General features: G+C 46.6%; 1 protein-coding gene across 5 annotated transcripts in view; it reads right to left on the bottom strand.

Annotated features, from left to right (window-relative positions):
* The window catches only part of PDE8B (phosphodiesterase 8B), a 330,881-nt gene that overhangs the window by 78,576 nt on the left and 228,228 nt on the right, over window positions 1-24,077 (bottom strand). For all 5 annotated transcript variants that reach the window (XM_044384105.3, XM_044384106.3, XM_044384108.3 and 2 more), the window contains 5 exons: window positions 18,619-18,707; window positions 12,191-12,269; window positions 8,619-8,759; window positions 7,028-7,116; window positions 4,877-4,937 (listed from right to left, as the gene is read on the bottom strand). In XM_044384105.3, coding sequence (XP_044240040.1) covers window positions 4,877-4,937; window positions 7,028-7,116; window positions 8,619-8,759; window positions 12,191-12,269; window positions 18,619-18,707 — 459 coding nt within the window. The remainder of the gene's footprint in view (window positions 1-4,876; window positions 4,938-7,027; window positions 7,117-8,618; window positions 8,760-12,190; window positions 12,270-18,618; window positions 18,708-24,077) is intronic.

Below are 24,077 nucleotides of genomic sequence, written 5' to 3'. Positions count from 1 at the left end.
AGGGCCCAGTGAGCCAACGCTAAGGACGCAGCACTGACAGCCGCACCGCCGCCCTCTGGCCCGCTGGCCGTCATACTCCGCCAGGGCTCTGCACCCGCCACTGGCATGCTGGCTTCTGGAGCGCTGTGTATTCTCACGGCCAAGGCTTGGAGGAAAAAGTGGAAATGGGGGATGCACTAAGGGTGGGCACTGTTGGGACACCAGTGGGGAGGCCCCGCTGCTTTGTCCGGGCCAGCTTAGGAGAAGCTAGTGTGAAGTCGGGATCTGCAAGTCTCCTTTCCCTGTACGAGCCTGACTCCTGGACCATAGTAGCAGATCTCTGAAATTCCACTTTGAGTCATGCATTTGGATTTGGTTGTAGACCCCATGAAAAGGCGAAAGCCTTAAAGGACTAGGTCCTCTTGTCTTACCGCATGAAGGGGTTGAGACAGGCTCTGCACCAGGGTGCACGGGTGGCACGAAGGCAAAGGGCCCCAAGAAATGTGTTTGCGCATGGAGGGAGCCATTTCTGGGATCCCAGAGACTGTCCCAGGCCTAGCAGAGTGGGTAGTCCAATAAGAAAATTATCCTCTGGAAATGGGGTTGGCAGACTTTTTCTGTGAAGGGCCAGACAGCAGACATCTTGGGCTTCGTGGGCCACGTAGCATCTGCAGTAACTTGTCTGCTGTTGCAGTATAAGAGCGATAGAACAAAGCGTGTGGCTGTATTCCAACAGAGCTTTCCACACAAAACAGTCCACATTCAGCCTGCAGGGTGCAGTTTGTTGCCCCTTGTCCTAGATGACACCTAAAAAAATTCTAGCCAGTCTCCTTTGGTCCTTTATTCTAGCTTCTCCTGCTCTTGGCTCCTACCTCCCCTGCACCATGCTCTAGAAATCTATCTTGTTTATCTGTGACCCCCACGGCTTCTGGGGCAGAGACTGTGCTGGGCACATTTGGGGAGCAAGTGTGTGTGCGGTGGAAGACAGTGTTTACAGACGACAAACCTCACCGAGCACTCCCAGCCCCTTGGCAAAAAGCTACAGGGTTCACACAGGAAAAGGGATGTTTTCTGATGACAGGCACTACCCGAAGATAGCACCCTGGCTTACAACCTCATTCCTTGTTAAAATGCAAGCCCATGGGCGGATCCTGACGTCAAGGCTAAACCCCAGAAAGCAGCGCGGCCAGAACCGCCTTCAGACAGGCTGCTCCCACCCTCTGGGGAGCCCTTCCCGTCACAGACCCATCACCATTCACCTCAGCCTCCTTAGATGAGGAGGAAAAACACTGTGGCTAGCCAGAGACATAAAAATTCTTTGTTATTGGAAAATCTAAGTGTCTCTCCAGGCCTGTGCAGCACCATTAGGTGACGTCAATGGCTCAGGGTATCTGAGCTCTACGTTTCCACTCTTCTCAGAACAGCAGCTAATTCACGGCAATAAAGACATTTCTATTTAGAGCATCAGAAAAGAGGTGGCCCTGCGATGCTGCATCCCTAAGTCCTGTACTAGGGTTTGCCTCCTTTCTCTGTGAAGCAGGAAGGGTTTGGAGGTGGCAGGAAGCCAGGACCTTGACATTCGATTCCAGTCAAGCTAACCCACAGTGGCAGGACCGACTATGCACCGGGCAGGACAGCCTCACCAAGACAAGCACAGGCAGGGGGCCCCACGGGAGAGGGAGGCCAGTGAGGCACACAAATGGCCACGGTAACAGTGGGGGTGATACACAGCGAAGAAGGTACCTGCGGGCTTGAGGCGGGGGATGGCGCTTGACATTCCCTGGGATGGACCGTGAAGGATGGGTAGCATTGGGGCACATGTGGTTGCAAGGAGACTGGTGACAAGGAGACTGCGGTCCGACTGACTGATAAAGACAGGAAGGAGGAGGAGCAAGCCTAGGTTGGTAGGGGAAGGCTGTGCTTAATTTTGGACGTGAACTGCCCTGGGCTCATTTCTGGTCTGAGTGTGAATGAGCCCAGGGGCATCTACGCTTCACCGCCTGTGACAGGTTAGCTTGCCCTGCTTGGGTTCAGTAGTTTGTCTCTCAAGAGCCACCAGGATGCCCTCCACCTTCCCCTCCACCCACGTCACCTCTCACGTAGACCTCATCCTTCCTCCTGGAATGTGTCAACTTCGCTGCTGGGAGAATTTGTTTTTCTATGAAAGCTAAATTCCCTTCCTTTCCCCCAGGTCCCCAAGAATGCGTCTTTCTATGTGATGATAGAAGTGAAAGCTTCCTGATCCTCGATGAAATTCTCAGTGTCGAAAGAAGCATTTTATGTTGGACTAAATCTTGGACGATTCCCTTTGCTGTTCTAGAATATTTTGCTTGAGTAGCCAAATCAATCTTGAGAAAGAAGAACAAAGCCAGAGGCATCATGCTCCCTGACTTCAAACTACATCACAAAGCTATAGTACTCCCAACAGTGCGGAGTTGGCATAAAAACAGACACATAGATCAACAGAACCGAATAGAGAGCCCAGAAATAAACCCACATATATGTGGTCAAATAATTTATGACAAGCCAACAATATACAATGGGGAAGGTATAGTCTGTTCAATAAATGGTACTGGGAAAACTTAACAGCCACATGCAAAAGAATGAAACTGGGCCATTATCTTAGACCATATGGAAAAATCCACTCAAAATGGATGAAATATTTGAACATATATAATATCTGAAACAATAAAACTCCTAGAGGAAAACACGGGGACTAAGCTCCTTGACATCAATCTTGGCTATGATTCTTTGGGTATGACACCAAAAGCAAATGCAACAAAAGAAAAATAATTGAGTCTACCATCAAACTAAAAAGCTTCTGCACAGCAAAATAAAGGCTTCTGTCAACAAAATAAAAAGGCAACCTACCAGATGGGAGAAAATACTTGCAAATCATATCACATTAGGGGCTAACAACCGAAATATATAAAGAACTCCTGCAACCCAATGGTGAAACAAACAAACAAAAAAATCCGACTTAAAAATTGGTAGAAGATCTGAATAGACATTTTTTCAAAGAAGACATAAAGATGGCCTACAAGTACATGCAAAAATGCTCAACATCACTAGTCATCAGGACAATGCAAATCAGTAACACAATGAGTTATCAACTCACCTCTGTTAGAATGGCGAGTATCAAAAAGATATGAAATGACAAGTGTCGGCTAAGATGTGGAGAAGAGGGAACCCTCATGCACTGTTGGTGGGAATGTATCCTGGCACAGCCACTATGGAAATTCCTCAAAAAAATTAAAAATGGAACTACTGTATGTGCTAGTAATTTACTCCTGGACATTTATCCGAAGGAAAGGAAAACACTAACTCCAGGAAGATAGTTGCATTCCTAGGATCATGGCAGCATGGGTTTGCAACAGCCAAGACACAGAAACAACCTGACTGTCCATTGATGGATGGATGGACAAAGAACATGTGGAAAATATACACAATGGAGTATTACTCAGCCACCAGAAAGAAGGAAATCTTGCTATTTGCAACAACATGGATGGACCTTGAGGTCACTATGCTAAGTGAAATTAGATGAAGAAAGACAAATACTACACGGTATCACTTACATGTAGAATCAAAAACAAAAACAAAAAACCGATCATATAGATACAGAGAACAGGTTGGTTGCAAGAGGCAGGGTGGGGGCAGAAGGGTGCGGGGTGAAATGGGTGAAGGGGGTCAAAAGTACAGACTTCCACTTATAAAATAAGTCATGGGGATATAATGTACAACATAGTGACTATCCTTAACACTGTAATGTAAATTTGAAACTTGCTAAGAGAACAGGTCTCAAAAGAAGATCTCATCACAAGAAAAAATGTTGTAATTATGTCTGGTGATGCATGTTTACTTGACTTATCATAGTGATCATTTTGCAATATATACAAGTATCAAATCATTATTTAAAAAAAAAAAAAGTATGAGGCACGGGTACCTTTGATGGACTGAGATACCAGCTGAAAATCCTGCACAGGGTCACAGCACCCAGGCCCGCCTCCCCTCCGGAAGCGGTGTACTCAAGGGGGGTGAGCCCAGGCGTCCACGGTCCTATCACCCGGCAGTTCCTCTCCTTGCCTGGTCAGCCTCCACCATCTGACCCCACACTCTCCAGCTCCCTGACATGCTCCCCTAAAATGTTTTATGCCCCCAAAACCTTCCCATCCTTTGAAGATATTATCTCTTCTTTTAAAACCTCCATAAACGTCAAAAGCTACATTTAGTGTTTTCACACATAGATCACTGATAATTACATTACCTCAGAACTTTTTAACCAATAAATTTTAAAGCATGATGCAAATACACACAATCCAGTATCAAAAGCATAATGAAAAAAGAAAATATAGGAGTATCAGCATTGCTCTCTATGATAAAACTATCCTCAAAAGTTCTTCAACATAGCAACATAGCAACTAAAATTGTTACTCCCAAAAACAAGATTCTAATGTCTTGTCCTACATGATGTAATGGTAAAAACCAATAGTGCTCAGAGCACTAATTTTTACTAACTTGGAACAATTGTTTTTGATAGGAATTTGTAGGAGTGAAATGCTCAAACACATATATGCTTTTCATTCGTTTAAGAAATTAAGACAGAAAAAATAGAACAGTTTTTATTTGGAAGAAGAATTTTCTGCTCTCATCAAATACATTAGTCTTCAGTTGCACGGCCACGAGCTAAATCGTAACTGACGTGCCTTTCTAATAAAGCAGCAGAAGCTTGCAGCAAATTTTTTTTTTTAACTATTTGTTAAAGGAGCCTAATTTTGCCATAACCCTCCTAAATGGGCAACTACAGGAAGCTACGGAGAAAGACAGGCAGAGAACAGTGGTGAGAAACGTAACGCATGGTCAAGGTGACAAGGCGAAGGAAGGAAACGGAATACCGTACCTGCTTATTATTGTCAGTGGTACAACACAGTTTCTTGAGGGAGACAAAATGCCTAATTTTCCTAATAACATAAATGATCAGTTATTAGTGAGGCAGATAGGAGATGATTCAACAAACCAGCAAATGAAAACATCAACAGAATTTCTTAAAGCAAAATCCCAGGGTGCATTCTAGGGCAGATTTAAATTTCAAACAAAACGCAGTCTATGGAAAGCCCATTTTTCACGCGTAGGCCACACATGCCTTTGGAAACTTGGGCTTCCCTTTTAGCCACACTTGGCTCAGAAGCACTTTCCTAATGGGTCCTTGGTCTTGCAACAGACTCCTGAAACCGTCTCCCAGGTATCTTCAGTGATGGCATGAAATGCTACTCCAGACAAAATTGGTTTTAATTCCACTGACACTAATACTTTTACAGCTGATGTAAAAAGCAGAAGACTCATTGGGACAATAACCAAATTACATGGCCGCTGTTTTTACATTAATATTCCATATTCTTTCACGGCACAGTCATCGCAATGATGGCATTTTTCAGGCAGAGAAAACTCGTCTTAATTCAAGGTTATGGATGGAATCCCAGAACGACCTACAGTCTTTCTCATGACCACGAGGGAGACCAGAAAGAGACTACAGCTGCCTCCGCCTGGCACAAAAATCAGTTCAAGGTAGATTTTTCTACTGACAGTGGAACCAGGAATTCTAGAGGGCTATGTGAGATTTTATAGCAAAGAGTCTCCTCTCTGTTTCTCTTCCTTTGAATCAACTTTCTCTAGAAGACCCTGAAGAGAGCATAGAAAATACCGTTTATTCTGTAACGAGCTTCACTAAACAGGAAGAGGTCAAATTTACCTACTTTTAGTAAGAATTTCCTCTGATAGTACACTGCCCACAAGTGGGGGGGGGGAAATAACACTGTGTCTAGACAAAGGAACTTCTCTCTTATCTGTAAAATCAGATCAGAAAAGTTCATTCTGACAGAAATTACCAAGCAATAATGTCTCCTCTGCCTTCATTACCTAAGAATTCTGGTCACACACACACAGTCCATCTTAGCTCAAGTTTTCTGAGAAGACGGTCGAAGGATGATGATAATGTGTGACAGTCATCATGGCCTCTGAGCCGGACGGCTGGTGGAAATGGCCATGCCAAGGGGGCCCGGGAGGCTGCTCTCTGTGCTCATGACCCTTGTCAGGCCTGCCAGGGGCCCACCACCCTGAGGGAAGCTAAATGGCAGGAAATACAAGACAGTGGTCTCTGAACTGAGGGGTAACAATTTCAAAACTTACCACACAAGGAAAACTGGAGAGGGAATGACATACAGGTATTTTGCTCACTTTACAGAATGTTTTGTTTTCTAACCACCCAAAATTTGGAAGGAACTCAGGTAGTCCTAAGAGTCACAGGCAGGACTTTCCACTTCCGGTTACTAGGCTGACAACTCATACCTCTTCTTCCAAAACATCACAAGACAGCATGTGTCCCTCGTAAACTGTGCTGTGAAGCTAGTGTCGACCTTCAAGCCAGTTTACCAAAGGCTCGTCTGTGATACACTGTTTGGGGATCCTGCCTGGCTTTGTAAACCCTCTCACAAAATTTAACTGGGAGAAGGAAAAGAAATCACATATTTACCTTCTTGAATAGTCTTCTCTGATAATCTGAGGTTAAATGAAAACAGATCACCTCAGCTTCTGGTCAAACACACCTTTCTCTATGAAACCATGACCTCCAAGGCTCTCTTGGCCCAGAGCCAGCCCGGAGAGAACCACTACAGAGCCAGTGCCTCAAGGAGAGAAGGCTGGCTCCCAGGACAGGGCAGAGGCCAGCGAGCCCTGTTGTTTTGTTGTTGTTACGACAGGGGAAGGCCTAGACACAGCTCCTTCAGAGGGTAGTCAGGAGAAGGGAACCACAGATGATCAGGTGAAGGTGGGCAACTGGGGAGATGCTTTGTAAAGCCCATCAACAGGAGCAGGGAGGGGGAGGGCAAGCCACATTGGGGGCTGTTGCCAGCCACGTGGAATTCTCCACAGTATATTCTATGCACAGTACATCCACTGTATTTGGGGGTCTAACGCTTACATTGGCATTTCGATATGCAGACCCAACGCCCACATGAGCCCTTCAACTAAACGAGATCAAGAAGTTCACGCTCACCCTCCTTGGCCAATCACCGGGGTGATCTTCACGTGCTGTTGGATGCTGTCCCCGGATTTCCGTCTGGCATAGTAAACCCCCTGCCACTCCTACATAGACAAAGAGAGCTCTTAAAATCCTTCCACCGAAGCTTATGGCTGCCTCTCCAGACACTCTTGCCAAGCTGAGCAATACCATTCCACTAAACACTGCTCATCATTGTACCCATTGTGATGCTTACCACCTAAGACTTGCGGTCACGCATGAAGACCCCAAAGACCAACGTGTCCGCCTCCAGGCTGGCCTTCCAGGGTCCAAGGACAGTTGAGGAGTGGGCGGAGTTGCCCCTCTCAGCCCTGTGGGTGTAGGGGCCCCACGTCAAGGGATTCTTAAAATGTCTTCCTTAAAATCTTCACAGCAATCTCTGAGCTTGATATTATTATCCTTGCTTTATAGAAGGGGTAAGCCAAGGCTCAGAGAGTCTAAGTAATTTTCCCACATTAAGGAAGTGGAGAACGTGGTTCTAAATTGTCTCCTAATTCTCCTTGAAACCTGTCCTCTTCCTACTCTCCTACGGAGCATCCTACCGAGACTTCTCTGGCATCAGTGTGGCTCCTGGCAGTTTCCATGGATCAAGCAAAGGGGAGTATGAACATTCTTGCTGCCTCTGGACCTCAGGGAACCAGCTGGGACAAAGAGCCTGGTGCCCTCAAGGGGGATCCAGTGGTACCTCCACCATTTCTGGAGATTTTCTCTACAGCCTCTTCTTGCTCCCTCTGTCCCAAGAGTGGCTAACTGGTGTGCGTATGGGGTCACCAGGTGCATGGGAGTACTCTCCTAGCAATTTTTTTTTTTTTTTAAGAGTACTTGATAACGTCCTGATTCCATTTCAGGCTTGCTGCCCCTAGGGTTACAAAATTGATGTTGCCTGTCATATAAACCCAAACTTATTTTATTCCTAAAAAGTGGTCCCTAATTAAAAGAATACAGTGCTTATCTAACTACTTCCTATCAGAGAAAACAAGATGAAGGAAATCCTATGAGCAAGCATTCTGAATGCCTAGAAGAAAATGCACAGGGACTTCCTGCTGGAGGGGAGGGCTTGAGGCAAGGTGCCTATGGCACTCACAGCCCTGTCTTCAGCTTCTGGACACACTGACATGACGGGGAGACGCGAGGTGTCGGTCTCTACCCAGCTGTGATGAGGAAAGAGAACAGAAAAGGGAAAACTGACCAAGAACTGGGCCCACATGTAAATCCTGGTTTTACATACTTTGAGTCCCCCCAACACTGGACACACTAACAACACGACAGCTGTGTGGGGGGAGCCCTGTCCAGAGACAGGAATGACGCTGCCGCGATGATGGGTGGGATATATTCACCCCAAGGGTAAACTCTCCTGATGCAAATTCAGCAGATGCTATAGCATCGTGAGGACCACATTCGTCTGGTATCCAAAATTAACCCAACAAGTCACTCATTTTGCAAACAGAAGAGATCTTTCACTTAATGATCATGTTGGGAAAGCAGCTAATCTTAAGGACATGACATGGGGCTCACAGGGAAAGAAAAAAAAAGCATTGGGAGGGGTTTGCAGATCTGTCTCACCAACCTTGCCCTTCTTGATGCATGTGTTGATGGTGTCGAGAAGGTCGGCCCGGTTCTTATCACTTTTGGGCAGCTCAGCGAGCTCTTTCCCCAGCAGCTCGCCTTTGTGGTAGCCCATCATCCTTTCAAAGGCTGGGTTGACGTACTGTGAACAGGGATTGGTTATAGGTCAGTGCGGGTACGCTGTGTGCCCCCAGCGGTGCTCGCTGGCACACAGAGCAACACGTCAGACTAGCAAGTACGAAGTTCCCTGGCCGAGCGCTCTCCGAAGCAGGTGCAAGCTGGCCCCCCCATATCACTACGCCCCCCAGAGCAGGTGCCTCACTCCTGAGCAGCCATGTATTCATTCAGCAACCAGCGTCCTAGTTCCCTCTGGGACTCTGGAAGGAACTCCTTAGCAGACCGAGAGCAAGAAGCCCTCGTCTAGCAGAGCCAGCTTCGTGGGGGCCTTATTCATCTTCAACTGCCCATGAAATAAAACACTCAAAACATAAAAATGAGTTAGAATAAAAATTCATGAGCTCAACGGGTGTGGGTTTATAGTAGTCACATCTCTGCAAGGCCGACATTTGATCTCTCCTGCCTCCTTTCTAATTGTCACTACCTACCAACCAACGCTATGGCTTGGGGCCCCTCCCCAGCTCAAGTGAACAATAAATCTAGTTAAACAGTTTGTGCAGAAAGCAGCCCTTTCCATGCTGGGCATGTGTGGGCGTTAGAAGAGGCTCCCTTAGCACATTCTGAGGCCAGCAGACTAACGGGTTTCTTTCCCAAATTCTGCCCGGGGCCCTGGAATTCAGAGCTACTTCCTTGCCTGACTCCCAGCTCCCGTCTCCAGCTCTTCTCAAAGCTGAGCGAGGGGAACGAGACGAAGAACACGGGGAAAATAGGAGCACGTGGCCACTAGGTCGTGGATTTCCTTGGGCATCACGCACATCCGTCTGCTGCAGACACGTTCTTGCAAACTGTAATCACAGCTGCTCTTGTGCTCCACTCTGAGGACAGCAGTAAGGAGCCCAGTGATGCGGGGACACTCGGGGAGCTAGTCCCTCGAGAGCAAAGCTGCTACAAACACCATGAGATCCGGGAGCTGGAGGGATTGGGGGGCTGCTCTGGAGCCATAGCAGCCGGCCTTGTACAAAAGAAGAGGACGGGTGGTGACATTGTCTTCACGGACCTCCCATCGCTGACATGTGGCGGTCGCCTCCATTCTGGGGCTGGGCAGCATGGCCCCTGCTCAGCAGGTCGGCCTGCCCGTGTGCCGAGCTCCCTGTGCTGTCCTCTCACCTCTGGGCCTCCGCCCGTGTGCTCTACTTACAGGGTCCGTGCCATCTCCATGCCTTGCCAAGCCTGGCTTGTCCCTCCCCTCCTCTAGCAAGCCATGCTTGTCCCCCTGCCTAGTCTGAGCTGGTGCCACTCCCACAGGCTCCCACTCTCGCCTGCGCAGGCGCCCAGTGACTTCTCACGCTCAATCCCGGGTTCTGTTTATTTTTCTCTCTCCCCAACTAGACATAAAAATCCTCAAGGGCAAGGCTACTTGGGCTAGATCTCTTGTTGCTCAGGACTGTTTAGTAAATATGGGATACACGTACTGTTTTCCTTGATGGCTAAATTCTCATACATTTTCCTGTGTGTTTATTCTTCCTTCACTACTAAGTTGAAAATACGGGTAGGAGTCATGGCCCTTTGCTCACGCTGGGGTCGCTGGAACCTCAGAACACAGCAGGTACTCTAGGACATGGACGCTGGAGCCGGAGCTCCCAAGTTCAAATCCCGGCTCTGCCATTTCCTAGCGCCATGACTGTGGGCAAGTTACTAGTCTTCTCTCTCAGTATCCTCATCTGTACAATGGCTGCAACAGTAGTTGCCTGGTTCATAAAATGGTTTTAAGAAATAAATAAGAATGTCTAAAATGCTGAGTGAGGACTGTGCTTGGCACACAGTAAGCTTCATGTAAATGTCGTAAAGTAAATAGTTTAGATGGAGGGACGAATAGGTAAATATTTTTCCTGAACTTAACGGCTACCCCCTAACCTCCGCAGCACAGCCACATGGAGGCCCACATCCTTCAGCAGCAGGGCCCTGAGAAGGACTCTGGTATGGAGTAGGAACACACATGGAACGTTCCGTCCATGAGGCCTCCTCTTGAAATCCAGAACACAGAGGTCATTTTACTTCCCCCTTTACACATAACGTCCTCTATTCAACTTTCTCCTTGCTTTTGAGTTTTATATTCAGATCACCAGCAGATTTTAAAGGGGAAGTCCATTCCTTCCTGTTCCCGGTTAAGGTGGGGAGAGACGACACCACCGCAGGACCGCCCCAGAGACAGAGGGTTTCCCCCCACCTTAGAATGCTCACTCTAGAAGGACGGACTCTGTTCCCTGCTCAAGGGGTCATCAGTTCGACTACCAATGGGGAAGACAGGGAGAGCAGGGAGCCCCTTCTGCTCGTCACCGAAATCACAACCTGGCTGCCGGCTGTCGGAGGGCAGTGCAAAGCAAACGTGTTTCACGAATGGAATTGCTCGGTCCCGTCTGGATGTGAGGGGAACGTGAGATCTGTACTTGGTCGGTAGCAAACATGTCTGGTTTCTCTTCAGTCCAGGATGCAGATCTGTGTGCGTGCCGGTAGGCAGTAACAGGTAGCATCATGAGGAAGCTTCCAGACCCACATCACGGAACAGCCAGAAAACGTCTATATATACAGCCAAACAGGGAACCAGGAAGGATATGGCTACATATTTTGGTTCCAATACTTACTACCAGGGTATTCTTTGAGTAAATTCCTTGACCTTGCTGGGCCTCAGTTTCCCCAGCTGTATTATGGGGCACCCTCTTTCACAGAGTTGAATGGAAAGGAGGTAACGTTACGGACCTGTTTATGACAGGACCTAAGCAGGGTAGGCTGCTGATGGCTGGGTACGAGGGCAGGGTCTGTCTGTGTGCCGTGGGGGCTCTACTGTGGGGCATGGTCTTTGGTTTCTACTGACGACCTCAAGTGCTCCAAGTGTAAACTCAGGACCATTATGCAAACCCGCTGTGGGCAGGCTGGTATCACCAACGGCTGAGTCTACATTTCAGAATATTATTTAAGCGTAAACCTCTTACCTTCCAACAAATACAGTAAGATGACTTTACTTCAGAAAAGTTTTGTCTACTATACACATTTCCTTCGGAAGATAACTTTACAAGACAGCTCTAATTATAATACCAACTGTAGGCAAATAAATGAGTACCTTTGAAATATTTCATTCCCATAGGCATTTCTAAGCATTTACTCCATAATTCTGACATACTTCTGTGTCACGTAAACGCGGTCCTTACAAATGGTCAAAGAACTTACCCTATCTGGGTCAAAAAAAAAATCACAGGTTCTAATCTAGCTAATTTTTTATTCTTCTTGGCTATCTAATTCTTAAACGAAGTCCATCAGTTATATTTACATACTTTGACGTTCCTTTCTCCAAAGAAAATATACAAAAATGTAAGGCTTATGGCAAAGTTCCTTGAAAAAGGATGGCTCGAACTTGAAAGGTTCTATTTTGAGATCTCCAGATAAAAAGTGTCTCCCTACCTGAATCACATGGTCATCGCTTGTAATTTCTATGGCTTCATGACAGTGGTCTAATGCCGTAAACACCGAATTACAGGCCCTGCAAACAAAAGATTGACATTAGTGCAGCTGTATAACCATTAGCATTTCATGTGTTAATTTATCAAAGCAAACAGTTCCCCCGAATTAATTAAAACCGTGCCCTTTTGGAAGGAAAATAAACACCCTAGCCTTTCAAACTAAACTAGTTAGTTTGAATAAATAACAGCATATATTTCTGTGACTAAAACACAAAGAACGGTCATCCAGCCAACTCTTCATGTATCACGGCACGAAACACCCATGTGCCGAATGAAACCTTAATACTGACACAAGGGAACCAGGGCAGGGGACCATCTTCTAAGTCTCCTACGTCTATGTCAGCCCTGTTCTGTTTCATTCCTAGTGTGGTCATGGAAAAGTCAAGACCTCAGCAATTAGGAGAACTCAATTAAGCCCAAATTGAATCTGAGGTATTCTGTCTGCCCTTTTGCAACAGACACAGAAACATTTTTCCTCCTTTCTTACTTTCGTCATCTCTGATTAACAAGCCTTTATATGGTACTTGGCTTTCAACCACACCCACTGGCGGAAGGCAGGTACCGCAGAGTCCCCTCGCCTGGTTAACCCTACAGCCCTCCACGTAGGCACTATTCTTGGGGACCTTTCTTGTCTGAGTGGAATATTCGGAATCATTTCAACTTCTCAGTCTCTTGGTTAGAATTTTAAGTACCTTCTAATCCAGTGCAACTCCAAATACAGCAAGTTATTTACTACCTAACACGGAAAGGACGTAGCTAGTTACTAGAGCTTTGTTATCTGTACTGGCTGTTTAAAGAAGCCCAGCGAGGGCTTTCTTACCCATTACCAAAAAAAAAAAAAAAAAAAAAAAAACCAAAAAACAAAACAAACAAAAAAAACCAACCAACCAACCAACCGAAGAAAACCCCCCAAAACAAACTAACAAAAAACCCATATTTACTTGATTGATGTTGCTCCTTATGAAACATACTCTTAAGATGTTATTCATTTTTTCCACTCATAGACGCATCTAACTTTGCCATCCTGTTTTAAATTATTGACAAGGGAGAGGGCAGATAAAACTGAGTCAAGTCTGGGTCTGTATTTTGCCAGTTATGGGACAACTTTTTATCCTTGCTGGCCCCCAGCTCCCTCATCTATAAAATGAGGGTAACAACACCCATTTTACAGGTTGCTATAAAAATCAGAACAGTTTATGCGAGGCGTTTCTCAAAGTGCTTCGGGTAATGTAAGAAATGTAATGTAAGAAATCGGCACACAGTCCTTAGTGTCATTTGTAAGATCCCAGGGCAGTATTTCCTTACTCAAAGGCCAGTGGTGAAAAGAAAAGTGAATCACAACCTATCTTTTCTCATGAGTATCCCTGAAATATCTACCCAAAAGCGTGCTCAATAATAGCACGGTAACATGCAGGAGGAGGAAAAGATTTTAGTCCACCGAAGGGTACTGTTCCCATGCTGCAGAGACGAAGTACCAGTGTGGGCAGGTGAGTAGGCAATCGTGCTGGGGAGAGCAGAGGGTAAGCCTAACTCCTCTCAGATTCCTGATGGAGGCAATAGGTTTCCTTATTTCAATTGCTCCAGTCCAACTAATTTGAGCCATGGACTATCTTTTTTTTTTTTTAAAAAAGATTTTATTTATTTATTTGACAGAAAGAGAGACAGCTAGCGAGAGAGGGAACACAAGCAGGGGGAGTGGGAGAGGAAGAAGCAGGCTCATAGCGGAGGAGCCTGATGTGGGGCTCGATCCCAGAACGCCGGGATCACGCCCTGAGCCGAAGGCAGACGCTTAACCGCTGTGCCACCCAGGTGCCCCTGAGCCATGGACTGTCTTAATACCATCGTTGCATTTGTACACAATATCATTTAAGATTAGAAAAAAAAGAATAAAAGGAGGTTTTAAAATTATTACCGAAGTCACTACTACACAAAGAGGCAAGCAAGAGCTAGTCTCATCAGTAGTATCTCCCAGGCACGTGGGTCCCGAACCCGGCTGGGCAGGACAGGACAAGGTTTCCTGACCTCCAGGAGTCCCATGTGGAAAAGCACACTGTGTGCGGACTAGACCTCACACGGGAGAGCTGGATAATTAAGCTATAACACACTTCATCAAGTAATACATTCCTCTCCTGCCCATTTTCTGAAAGAGCCTGTCTGTCTCACCTAAGCATTTAAATGGGCACTTCAGGGTAGCAGAGTTTTTGTCAATTCGAGGGCTACCCTTACATAAGACTTGAGCCCCAACTGCTGAAATTTGTCTGTGAGATAGTCACTGTGTGAGGATGCACAAAGCATAAAACCTTCAGTGTCATGCCCGATGGAACAAAGCAAAGTCTTATCAACAGTTGAGGGAGGACACCACGAGCAGGACCAGTAGGCCGTTTTTCCCCCGGGACAGGCTGGATGGCACTGTTCAGACCTAGGCTTTAAACCAATTTGGTTGATGGTTCTATTTAAATAAACCTGCAGCAAAATGAGGTAATCAATTTAAATCATATTCCTAGAGTTTGGGAACTTAATTGCTCGTATTAATTATTAATACTCTCCATGCAGAAGAGCCTCCGCTGTATTAATTTTCTGTTCTCAGGAACCATGTAACTGTGCCTCAGATCTATTTTTGTATCTTTCAGGTTGAGAAGTTGGAAAATTGGAAACAGCTCAAAGGGAAGGTGAACTCGATGTGGAAACCCATGAAGTGCAGGCCATGGAATCACAACCCCTCACCTTCGTAAGGGCCCTTGAAGGTCCCGGGACACAGCAAACATTACAGGGGCCCTGGTGTGACGTCTACGAAGACCAGCAGGATGCCTGGATCCCGCCCCAACACAGCCACCGACATGCTGGGTAGCTGTGATCATGTCAAGAGTCTCCCTGCTCTGGGTCTTCCTCTGTCCCCATACTGGAGCTGGGACGGTCGGGCTGCAGTACCTTCTGGACCCCCACCAAGGATACGCTAGCATCTACTCAAAACACACACACATTCACAAACTGACTGCTGGCAACAAGGTAGGACTGCACAAGGTGGTGGCTTGAGGGAAACCTCCATTGGAACCTAAAGCCCCATCCCAGCAAGGCCCCGGAGGGGCAGGAAGAGGGAAGCAGAGGTGGCCAGGGGGTCACAGCCTTGTTCCGGGTCAGCACCAGTCCTGGGCCGCGAGGCCACAGGTGCCAGTTACTTTAAGGCTTCAGAGCTGGGCTCTACTCCTGGAGCACAGTGCCTGTCACCAGGGCCCATGCCAGGATAAGGCGCTCTAGAAATGTCTACGGGTAGTGAGAAGCATAGCATTCCATTGAATACAAAGTTCTAGCCCCTCAGAGACTTAGATTGTTGCTGAAATTGGGGACTGCTACTGTCTTAAGCTTGGGAGTAAACTAAACCTGATGGTTTGAGTCTCAGTCCTGGCTAACAGATCTCAAACTAATGTGAAATAATAGCTGGCCCTGCATTAGTATCAACGGATCAGTTTAAATTCCCACGAAGTAGCTAAATCTCATCTGCATTTTGGACAACACAGCTCTTTTCATGACAAAGAGACAGAAACATTAGGAGAAGTAAGCGGTCATCATCTACCCCGTATTTCCCCAGACCGTCCCCATGACTTGTCCTGTTTAATACCGTAATTCATCAAGCATACAAGCATAGCATTTATTTCTTCTCTCTAGAAGTTATTCTTTATCACGGAATTTTAAAATTATTTGATCACATGGTCCTTCTTCTGTCTTGGTTAAATTTCATTACCACGAAGGAAGACCTGGACAAAAGTTTCCACCTTTAACATCTGACATCATCCTTGCGGTACAGCCTGTCCTTGCAGAAAGCTAGTAATGTCACATATTTAGCTGCAGCTGGGGGAGGAATTGCAAAGAAAAGTATTATATAATTAGACTATAATTATTCTGGCATCATATAATAAAGAGCCTCATTTTCCCCATCTGCAGCGAGTGACAGAATGGCCTGCCTGTCTCTGGGATGCAGGTGGATTCTCTAGATGTCCTCGTGTGCGGAAGGAGCTGGGAGATCACAGAATGGGTCATCACCCTCTAGGGTCCCACCATGCACACCTACCCTGCTCCAAACAAAGGGGAAGGAAGTTAGAGATGCTTGAGGCAGAACCACCCAAAAAGCAATGGAAGAAACTGACCACTTAGTCCAGCCTTCTGTGAAGAACACTTGCTCTCCTTTTCCCACTGCAGGGGCTACTCAAGACTGGGAGGAGAGGCCCTTTACCAGCCAACCTTAAGCTGCTATGGAAAGGGATCTGCCCAGGGGGCAAACCTAGCCTCCTGACACCACTGCCTGCCTGGGTCAAGTCCATTCACCAACTTCACCCTGGTCTGTATTACTAACTTGAGCTTTTCATGATGACCTCCACAATGGGGCCAGCCCTCCGGCCAGCTCCAGTCAGGGAAGGGGGAGAAGTTACAGGATCTACGTAGCGCTATGTACTTAGAAACTTGCCAAGCTCTGAATCTGTGGAGAGCTTCCAAAGTATCCAGTGCCCTGGCTCTGAGCAAATTTCATCAGCACAGTAACCTGAGGCCCTTTCTTTTAACCCTTGGCTGGCTGAGGTTTATTTCAGATCGCCGGACCCGCCCTCGCCCTGCTGTGGACAAGGCAGCTTCTGACTTCCTACCCGTGCCATCCCATGTAAAGTTGCAGAAGAGAACCCGAAACACAGTGACTTAAGATTCAATGAGGGAATTACCCACCAAAGCAGTAAGGGGACTGCTGTTCATTTCTGTTGTCGATAATACACAGTTGAAGAATTGAAACAAAATGAAACCCCTCTTTTTCTAATTCTACCTATTTTGAAAACATCTAAAATCACGGTCTTTTTATCTCCAATGAAAAACAGCAGAGACCCCGAGGAATAAAAACAATGTACAATCAATATCAGAAATTGCTGCAGTAAAGGCAAGGAGTTTTCTCGAGACATTTTATGAAGTTCTCTGAAGCTGATAAATACAAGGATACAAAGAAACCAAGGGCTTTCAACTTAACATATATTCAAAAATCCTTAGCAATATTCCTCACTATAGACTGTTAAAATACCTGAATTTCCACTAGCTTGACTTTAAAAAAAAAAAACTTTCCCACCTAAAAAAGTGACTATTTATTCCCATACTGGGTTTTTCTTCTAAGATTTTATTTATTTATTTGAGAGAGAGAGAGCACAAGCAGGAGAAGTGGGGGCAGAGAGGAAAGGAGAAGCAGACTCCCCACTGAGTAGGGAGCTGGATGCGGGTCTTGATCCCAGGACCCTGAGATCATAATCTGAGCAGAAGGCAGATGTTTAACTGATCAAGCCACCCAGGCACCCCTCCCAACAATACTTCTTGAAGCTCTCTGTCCACCAAAAAGTTACTTCCCTCATCAGGGTAAACCCCAGAAAACCTGCCTTTGTAGGTTTATGTCAATCTATTTTACTTCAAAGGATGGCAGAAAGAAATTAGATTTATAAATGCTTTTGTCCTCTTTGAATGCAAATTAAGTAATCAAGATAAGTATAATCATTACACTGAGATGCAATCTTATTTTTCACTGAGCCTGAAATCATCATGACCCCTGGGTTGGCCAGAGGGAGAAGCCATGCCAAGGACATTCTGGCATCTAACAGCCCGGAGCTCTAAGGACGGTAGCGTGCACCCCACAGCCCCAGGGCTGTAGGTTGGCAAGAGCCTCTCTCTGCCCTCCTCTCTCTACTTGAGGGGGATAGGTTGAAGAAATCAGGGTCTGAGAATGTGGTAGAGTGGAGCCTGCACAAAACCAGGCATGAGCCAGGGCCCTAATATCTCCAGATGTCCCAGAAGCAGCTAGACGCTTACACAGTCCCATCTCAGAGGTGAGCGTCAGGAAAAGCCTACTTTTAAGGTACTATATGCCCGTAAAGAGACTTATGATTTCTTGAACATACTTCCTTGCATATTGAAATCACAAACAGACCTCATGAAATTGCTATCATGGTGACATAGCAATTATTATGGTTAGCATAATAAATATATAGCCATTGGTTTGGCCCTATTCATAACAATCCAAGCAGCATTTATAAATGTTAAAGTAGTAAATAGAAAGTAATCCTCAAAGGCTACTTTTAATCTCAATTTAAGTATATGAAAATTATATAGTACTTTTCCTTGAGTCTAATTTTAAAAACTGCTGTAAATAGAAAATACTGTGAAAACATGAAATGCTTTCTCGTTTATTTCATTGAAGCAAAGGGCTCCCCATTTAGACTCTGCCGTTTACCAGCTACCGTCACCTATTTAAGAGTCTCAGAATCCCTGGGATTCATCTAGGAGCCTGTGCACAGCAGCCTCCTGCCTGTACAACACTGGCACCCCTGTGTTCCTTCTGCTTTTGCTACATACCGTAGTTTGAACTGTGAGCGAACTTCCCCGTGTTCTATTTGAATCAGTTCATTATAGCAAGCAATTATGTTGCTATTCTCCATAAATCTCTGAAAAGAAAACAAAGAGAATATGTAAGACCTACAATCACTTCTTAGAGAGTCAAATGAACTTAGTTTTTCCCACCCCAGGTAACTCTGTTACATAAGACAACTTGAGAAGTTGAAATGAGTCGAGATGAAAAATTTAAAAAAAAGTCAAGCTGTTTGAAATGCTTGCTTAAATGTATGAGAGACAGCAGACCAGATTATACTGTATTTTTAACTCCCTTGCTGACAAAGGTGGGGAAAACCTTCATTACAAATACTCACAGGAAAATAAACACTAAGGGCACAGGCTAGTTCCCCAACCTTGTGAATTACTGCAACATGCTTACTTCACGTTGCATTAAGAAAAGTCTTCTAAAATCCAACCCTGAACGTGTTCAGTATCAATGACCCTTTTCGAGGGAAGAGACCCTTCTTTGCTTACTTCCCCATCTTCTGTCAAATGCACCCTCCTCTCTCTCTCACACACACATACACACACTCTCTCTCTCTCTTCCATGCATCTAGCATGGATGGCTTCTCCCTTGGGAAATACCTCTGGTCTCCCTCTATTCCAGGGGGAAGCTGCTAAGGGGGAAGCAAAAGGAGAAGCCATGAACGCATGCAGAAGAGAAATACTCTCTCTTTTTTTCGCAAACCAAAGCTAAACATGGTCAGGTTCAGGCTGAACTTCTGGATGGGTGAAGATTATGTAACAGCCTGTAGCCAAGCTCTGAGCATTGTTAGTGGATGCTTTTCTAAGATACTAAAAAGGATCGGTGATAAAAATAAGTTTAAAAAATGTCGCAATAAACACAGTTGGGCAGGTTTCTTTTTTTAAGACACAAACTTAAGTAGTTAACTTTTGTTGTCTGTTTTTAATTATAAAAGTTACTCACATTAATATAAGATGCATAAATTCAGGGGTGCCTGGGTGGCTCAGGTCATGATCTCAGGGTTCTGGGATCAAGGCCCCGGGGCAGGCTCCCTGCTCGGCAGGGAGTCTGCTTCTCCCTCTCTCTCTGCCCCCTCTCTACCCCCGCCCCCCACCCTGGCTCATTCTGTGTCTCAAATAAAATCTAAAAAAAGATGTATAAATTCAGAAAAATACAAAGAAATAAGACGCCAAGTCACTAATAATGTCGCTAGAGCTATCGTTACATTTGGTTTATTTTCCTTAGGCTCCAAAGCCTTTATGTACCTATAAATGTAATACATTAATTACAGTATATAAAATCAGTATATAAAGTCAGTATATAAAATACCGTATTTTCACTTTCATTTCTAATGACTTTTATTTTTCTTTAGCTCTGAGCACTAGACCCTGTAGTGTTTAGTGAACAGCTTTCTACAGGTGACGGTTTACTAAACACCGGAGCACCTGCTTTATATTGCAGTGGGTGCTTCACGCGTGTTTCTGTAGTCCAGAGGCAGGAGATTCCACCTCTCCTTGGAGGATTTCCTAAGCTACAGTTAACTCGTGTCACTGAAATAACGTGAGTGAATCAAAAGCAGTGGTCTTCAAACTTCAGCATGCTAAGAATCACCAGGCAGTCTGTCCAAAATGTCGATTCCCGGGCTCTACATTCAGACGCTTAAGCCTGTTTCTTTGCGACAGAACTTCTCAGAGCATTCGCTATGCTCAGGGGCCATGTCGCTTGTGTGCACTGGGTGTATTTCCAGGGGTGGCAAGAGCAAGAACAGTCTTCACCGATTTCCCAAGCTTCTTTGACCACAGACGCCTTTTTCCCGGCACTCCTGTCGGGAGCTTTTGGAACGCTAGTGCTCCACGGTACAGTTCGAGACCTCCTGCTTTATTGGACCCAACGTGGAGTTTGGAGTTAAATAACACATTGTTCCCTCTTCACTTTGTCATGACGAGGAGCTCTGGCAAGCTCTTTAGTTATTTTGAGCCTATTTCCTCCTCTGCGAAAATGGTGAAAATATTTAATCTCTCGAGTGTAGAGGAGAATTAAGCAAATCCCCTCAAACGGAGGCTGACCCACAATCCGTCTAGGCTCTGCTCCCCCCCCCCCCCCCCCAGGAAGCCTCCCCGGGGACAAGCTGTGTCCCAGCTACGTGCCCCGGCAGGCCCGGCCTGCTGTGTTGCCTAGTAAGTGCTCCACGAACACGTGGTGGCGAGTGTCGTTTCCAGTAGAAAAAGGGGCACACCGAGGTTCACAGAGACGCCGCTGCGGTCGCCCTTCGCTAAGGAAGGTGCTGCTCTGTGAGAGGCCCGCAGCGGACTGAGCCCCATGCGGTCGGCCGCCTACACGCAGCTACCGGAGCTTCAGGGAGGGCGGCTGTGAGGTTGTGATGGCACGATTTGTTCCTGGATCCCCATGCACGGACCCACAGACTGACGCCCCGGCCAATCGGCTAGCGACACAGAGCTGAGGTTCGGCAGATGATTTAATACACTCAAAACAAGCCAGCGATGAGAAACGACCTCAAGGAAGGCAAGAATAGCGGGCCTATTTGGAAGGGTGCTTGGGGAGAAAGCTGCCAAGGACGAGATCTTCCCCAAAAAAGGAGACTCGCCACTGGAGAGCAGCGTTCGCTGACCCTGAGCCACAGTAACCCAGGAGGGAAAGGCTCAGTAGGCGCAGCGTGCTCCCCACAAAAGCTCAAGCTCGCGGGGGCGCCCTGACCTAGCTGGCAAACGGCCTTGATCTGACCCAGCACTGAAGATGACTGGGTGCTCCCTGACAGGTACCATTTCTCACGCTCCCGTGAAGGGTGTCGTCCAAGCGTCTGCCTGCAAAAAGCAGCTGCGCATCCTGACACGAAACCTACTAGAGCCGCTGTTACAAGAGGGGACCGACAGGTTCTAAGAGAAAGAAGAAGGCAACCGTGGACTTCCCCTCCTCAACGTGCTGAGTGGTCTTTGCACCCAAAGAGGGCCAGGTGTTTCTCCTGGTAGTAAATGTGTCATCTCAGCCCTCCGGCCAAGACACCGATCTCTAAACCAGTCAGAGGCAGGATCAGTGAATTAAAAGCCGAATTCCAGAAGGACAGCTGACAGCACGTGGCTCCTCCCTGGCAGCACCTACAGGGTGTCGGGCCATTCTCTCAGCTGCCAGAGAACGAGGAGAACCCCTGCCTCCTCACACTCCCAGAGATCCCGCCTCGCAGGTCAAGAGCGATGTTGGGATGGGGGTCAACGTTTAACCTAAAATCCGGCAAACCTGTGAATAATTTTACACTATTTCTGAGTAAAAAAATGAGTAAGAGTTGGTCTCAACCAGATGGCTTGACAGTTTTTCTTTTGCAATTCTTCATTCCAAACCTCAGAAGCATGGTCTTAGGCATTCTCATTAAGACACAGCACCTAAGAACAGCATTCAGAACCAAATGCCAGCCTTCGAGAAAGGAGATGAACAAAACTGTCAGGAGAGTAGTGACCCTGCTGAGGAGGCACGCTCGTTTCTATGACACCTGTGAACCGCGATGCTACCTTTAGTATTTTACATCTACGACAAGGATCTTTTTAAACCCAGGACAGCAAAGTAGCATTACATATGTGGGTTCAACCTATTGGGGTCCTCTGGGCCTCATGGATCTGGATGTCCATTTCTCTCCCCAGGCTCAGAAGTTTTCAGCCATTATTGCTTTAAATATACTTGCGGTCCCTCTTTTTCTTCTTCTGGAATACCTGGGAGAATGTTTTAGGTATTTTTTTTTTTCCCCACTGTGTCCCATGGTTACCATAGGCTGTCTTCACTCTTCCTCATTCCTTTCTTTTTACTCCCCTATAATGGGGGTAATTTCCAATGTCCTAGCCACCAGGTCCCGGATTCTTTCTTCTACATGGTCAACTTTTGAAACCCTCTCCTGAATTCTTCAGTTATCGTGCTTTTCAGTTCTAGGATTTTTCTGTTTGGGTTTTATATTTTTTGTTTTTGTTTTTGATGGCTGCCATTTCCCTGTCAAACTTCTCATTTTGTTTGTGCAATTGTTTTCATTAGTTGTCTGTGTTTTCTTGCAGTTCACTCAACTTCCTGCAGAGGATTATTCTGAATTCTTTGACAATTCATCCATCTCCGTTTCTTTAAAGTCAGTTATTGGAGCTTTATTAATTTCCTTTGGTGTTGCCATATGGACCCGATTTTTCATGATCCTTGGTTCTTCACGTTGGTATCTGTGCATACGCGTAACCGGGCTCATGTTGCAGACTTCGTAGGTTCGCTTTGGCAGACACAGTTCTTCACCCGTCAGCTTGGTTTGGACTTCTGAGTGTGATTTCTGGTACTGACCTTGGGCAGTCGGAGCATGCTATTATGGTCTCTTTCAGGGCAAGGCAAGTATTCAAGCTCTCAGGAGGGGGTAGGGACGTGTGCTACCGGCTGAGTACAGTTGGACAGGACTGCCAACTTGGTTCCCTACCCTAGTGAAGCTATAGGATGGGTTCTACGGTTGACTGAAGTTTCTGGTCAGGCTTACTAGATGGTCAGAACTGGGGACTATATTCAGTAGATGAGGCTAGGAACGAGCCTTCTAGCCCTGGCAGGGCAGCAGGATGGGACCCAAGGCCTGCAGAGCTCATTTTTTAGCGACCCAAATTAGGCCAGAGGGTGCAGTAAATTTCCTGGTCAAGTGAAGTCCCCAGTCCTGCTCTATACTCTCCGTTCTCGCACCACTGTGTGTAGGGCTGCCGAGTGGGCTAGGCAGCTTCCAGTAGGCTCTGGTTCGGTTCCCTGGTTGGACAGGCTGAAGGCTGTATTCAGTGATGAGTGGGGCTATGAATTACATTTCCTGCCTCAGCACAGTGGGGAAAGAATCTCTAAAGCTAGTAAAACTCTTTGTCTTAACTCAAGCAGACCTCGCCAAGTTCCCTGACTGAAGAGAGCCACTGGCTTTGTTATGCTAACTATCAGTTCTGCTGGCCTCTCACTCAACTGGGCCACACAGCTTCCAGGAGTTATCCCTAGCCCTTCTGGGCAGTAGCCACTCTCTAGAGCCAGTGTGGCTAGGTCTCCCCTTCCCTCCCTGTGCAAGAAGGGGAGGTGTCACCCAGGCTACTCTCAATTTTCTAAACAGGCTCTGCAGATTGGGAGAGGCTGGGAGCTACTCTCAACCTCGGCTATGAATTAATCCCTCTGCCTGTGCCAAGTACGTAGCACAGAAACACTCCCGGCTGGGTATGGCCTTGACTCTGGGGACCGTCAGCTCTGCATGCCGCCCTCCTGGCTCCAGAGCCACTGGGCTGTATTGCTTCCAAGAGCTGTTGCCAGCCCTTCCGGTCAGACAGGGCCTGAGGACGCACTCCGCAGTGGCTGGCGCTATGATTCCATTCCTCGCCTGGGCGAACCAGTTCCAGGGCCAAACTCCTCAGCTGAGGACGAGAGTCAGGTCGATCTGCACCCTGCAGCGTTCCCTGGTCAGGTGTGCTCG

The sequence above is a fragment of the Ursus arctos genome, unplaced genomic scaffold (assembly GCF_023065955.2).
Source record: "Ursus arctos isolate Adak ecotype North America unplaced genomic scaffold, UrsArc2.0 scaffold_5, whole genome shotgun sequence".
Lineage (NCBI taxonomy): Eukaryota > Metazoa > Chordata > Mammalia > Carnivora > Ursidae > Ursus > Ursus arctos.
This window is presented reverse-complemented; position numbering and strand designations above follow the sequence as displayed.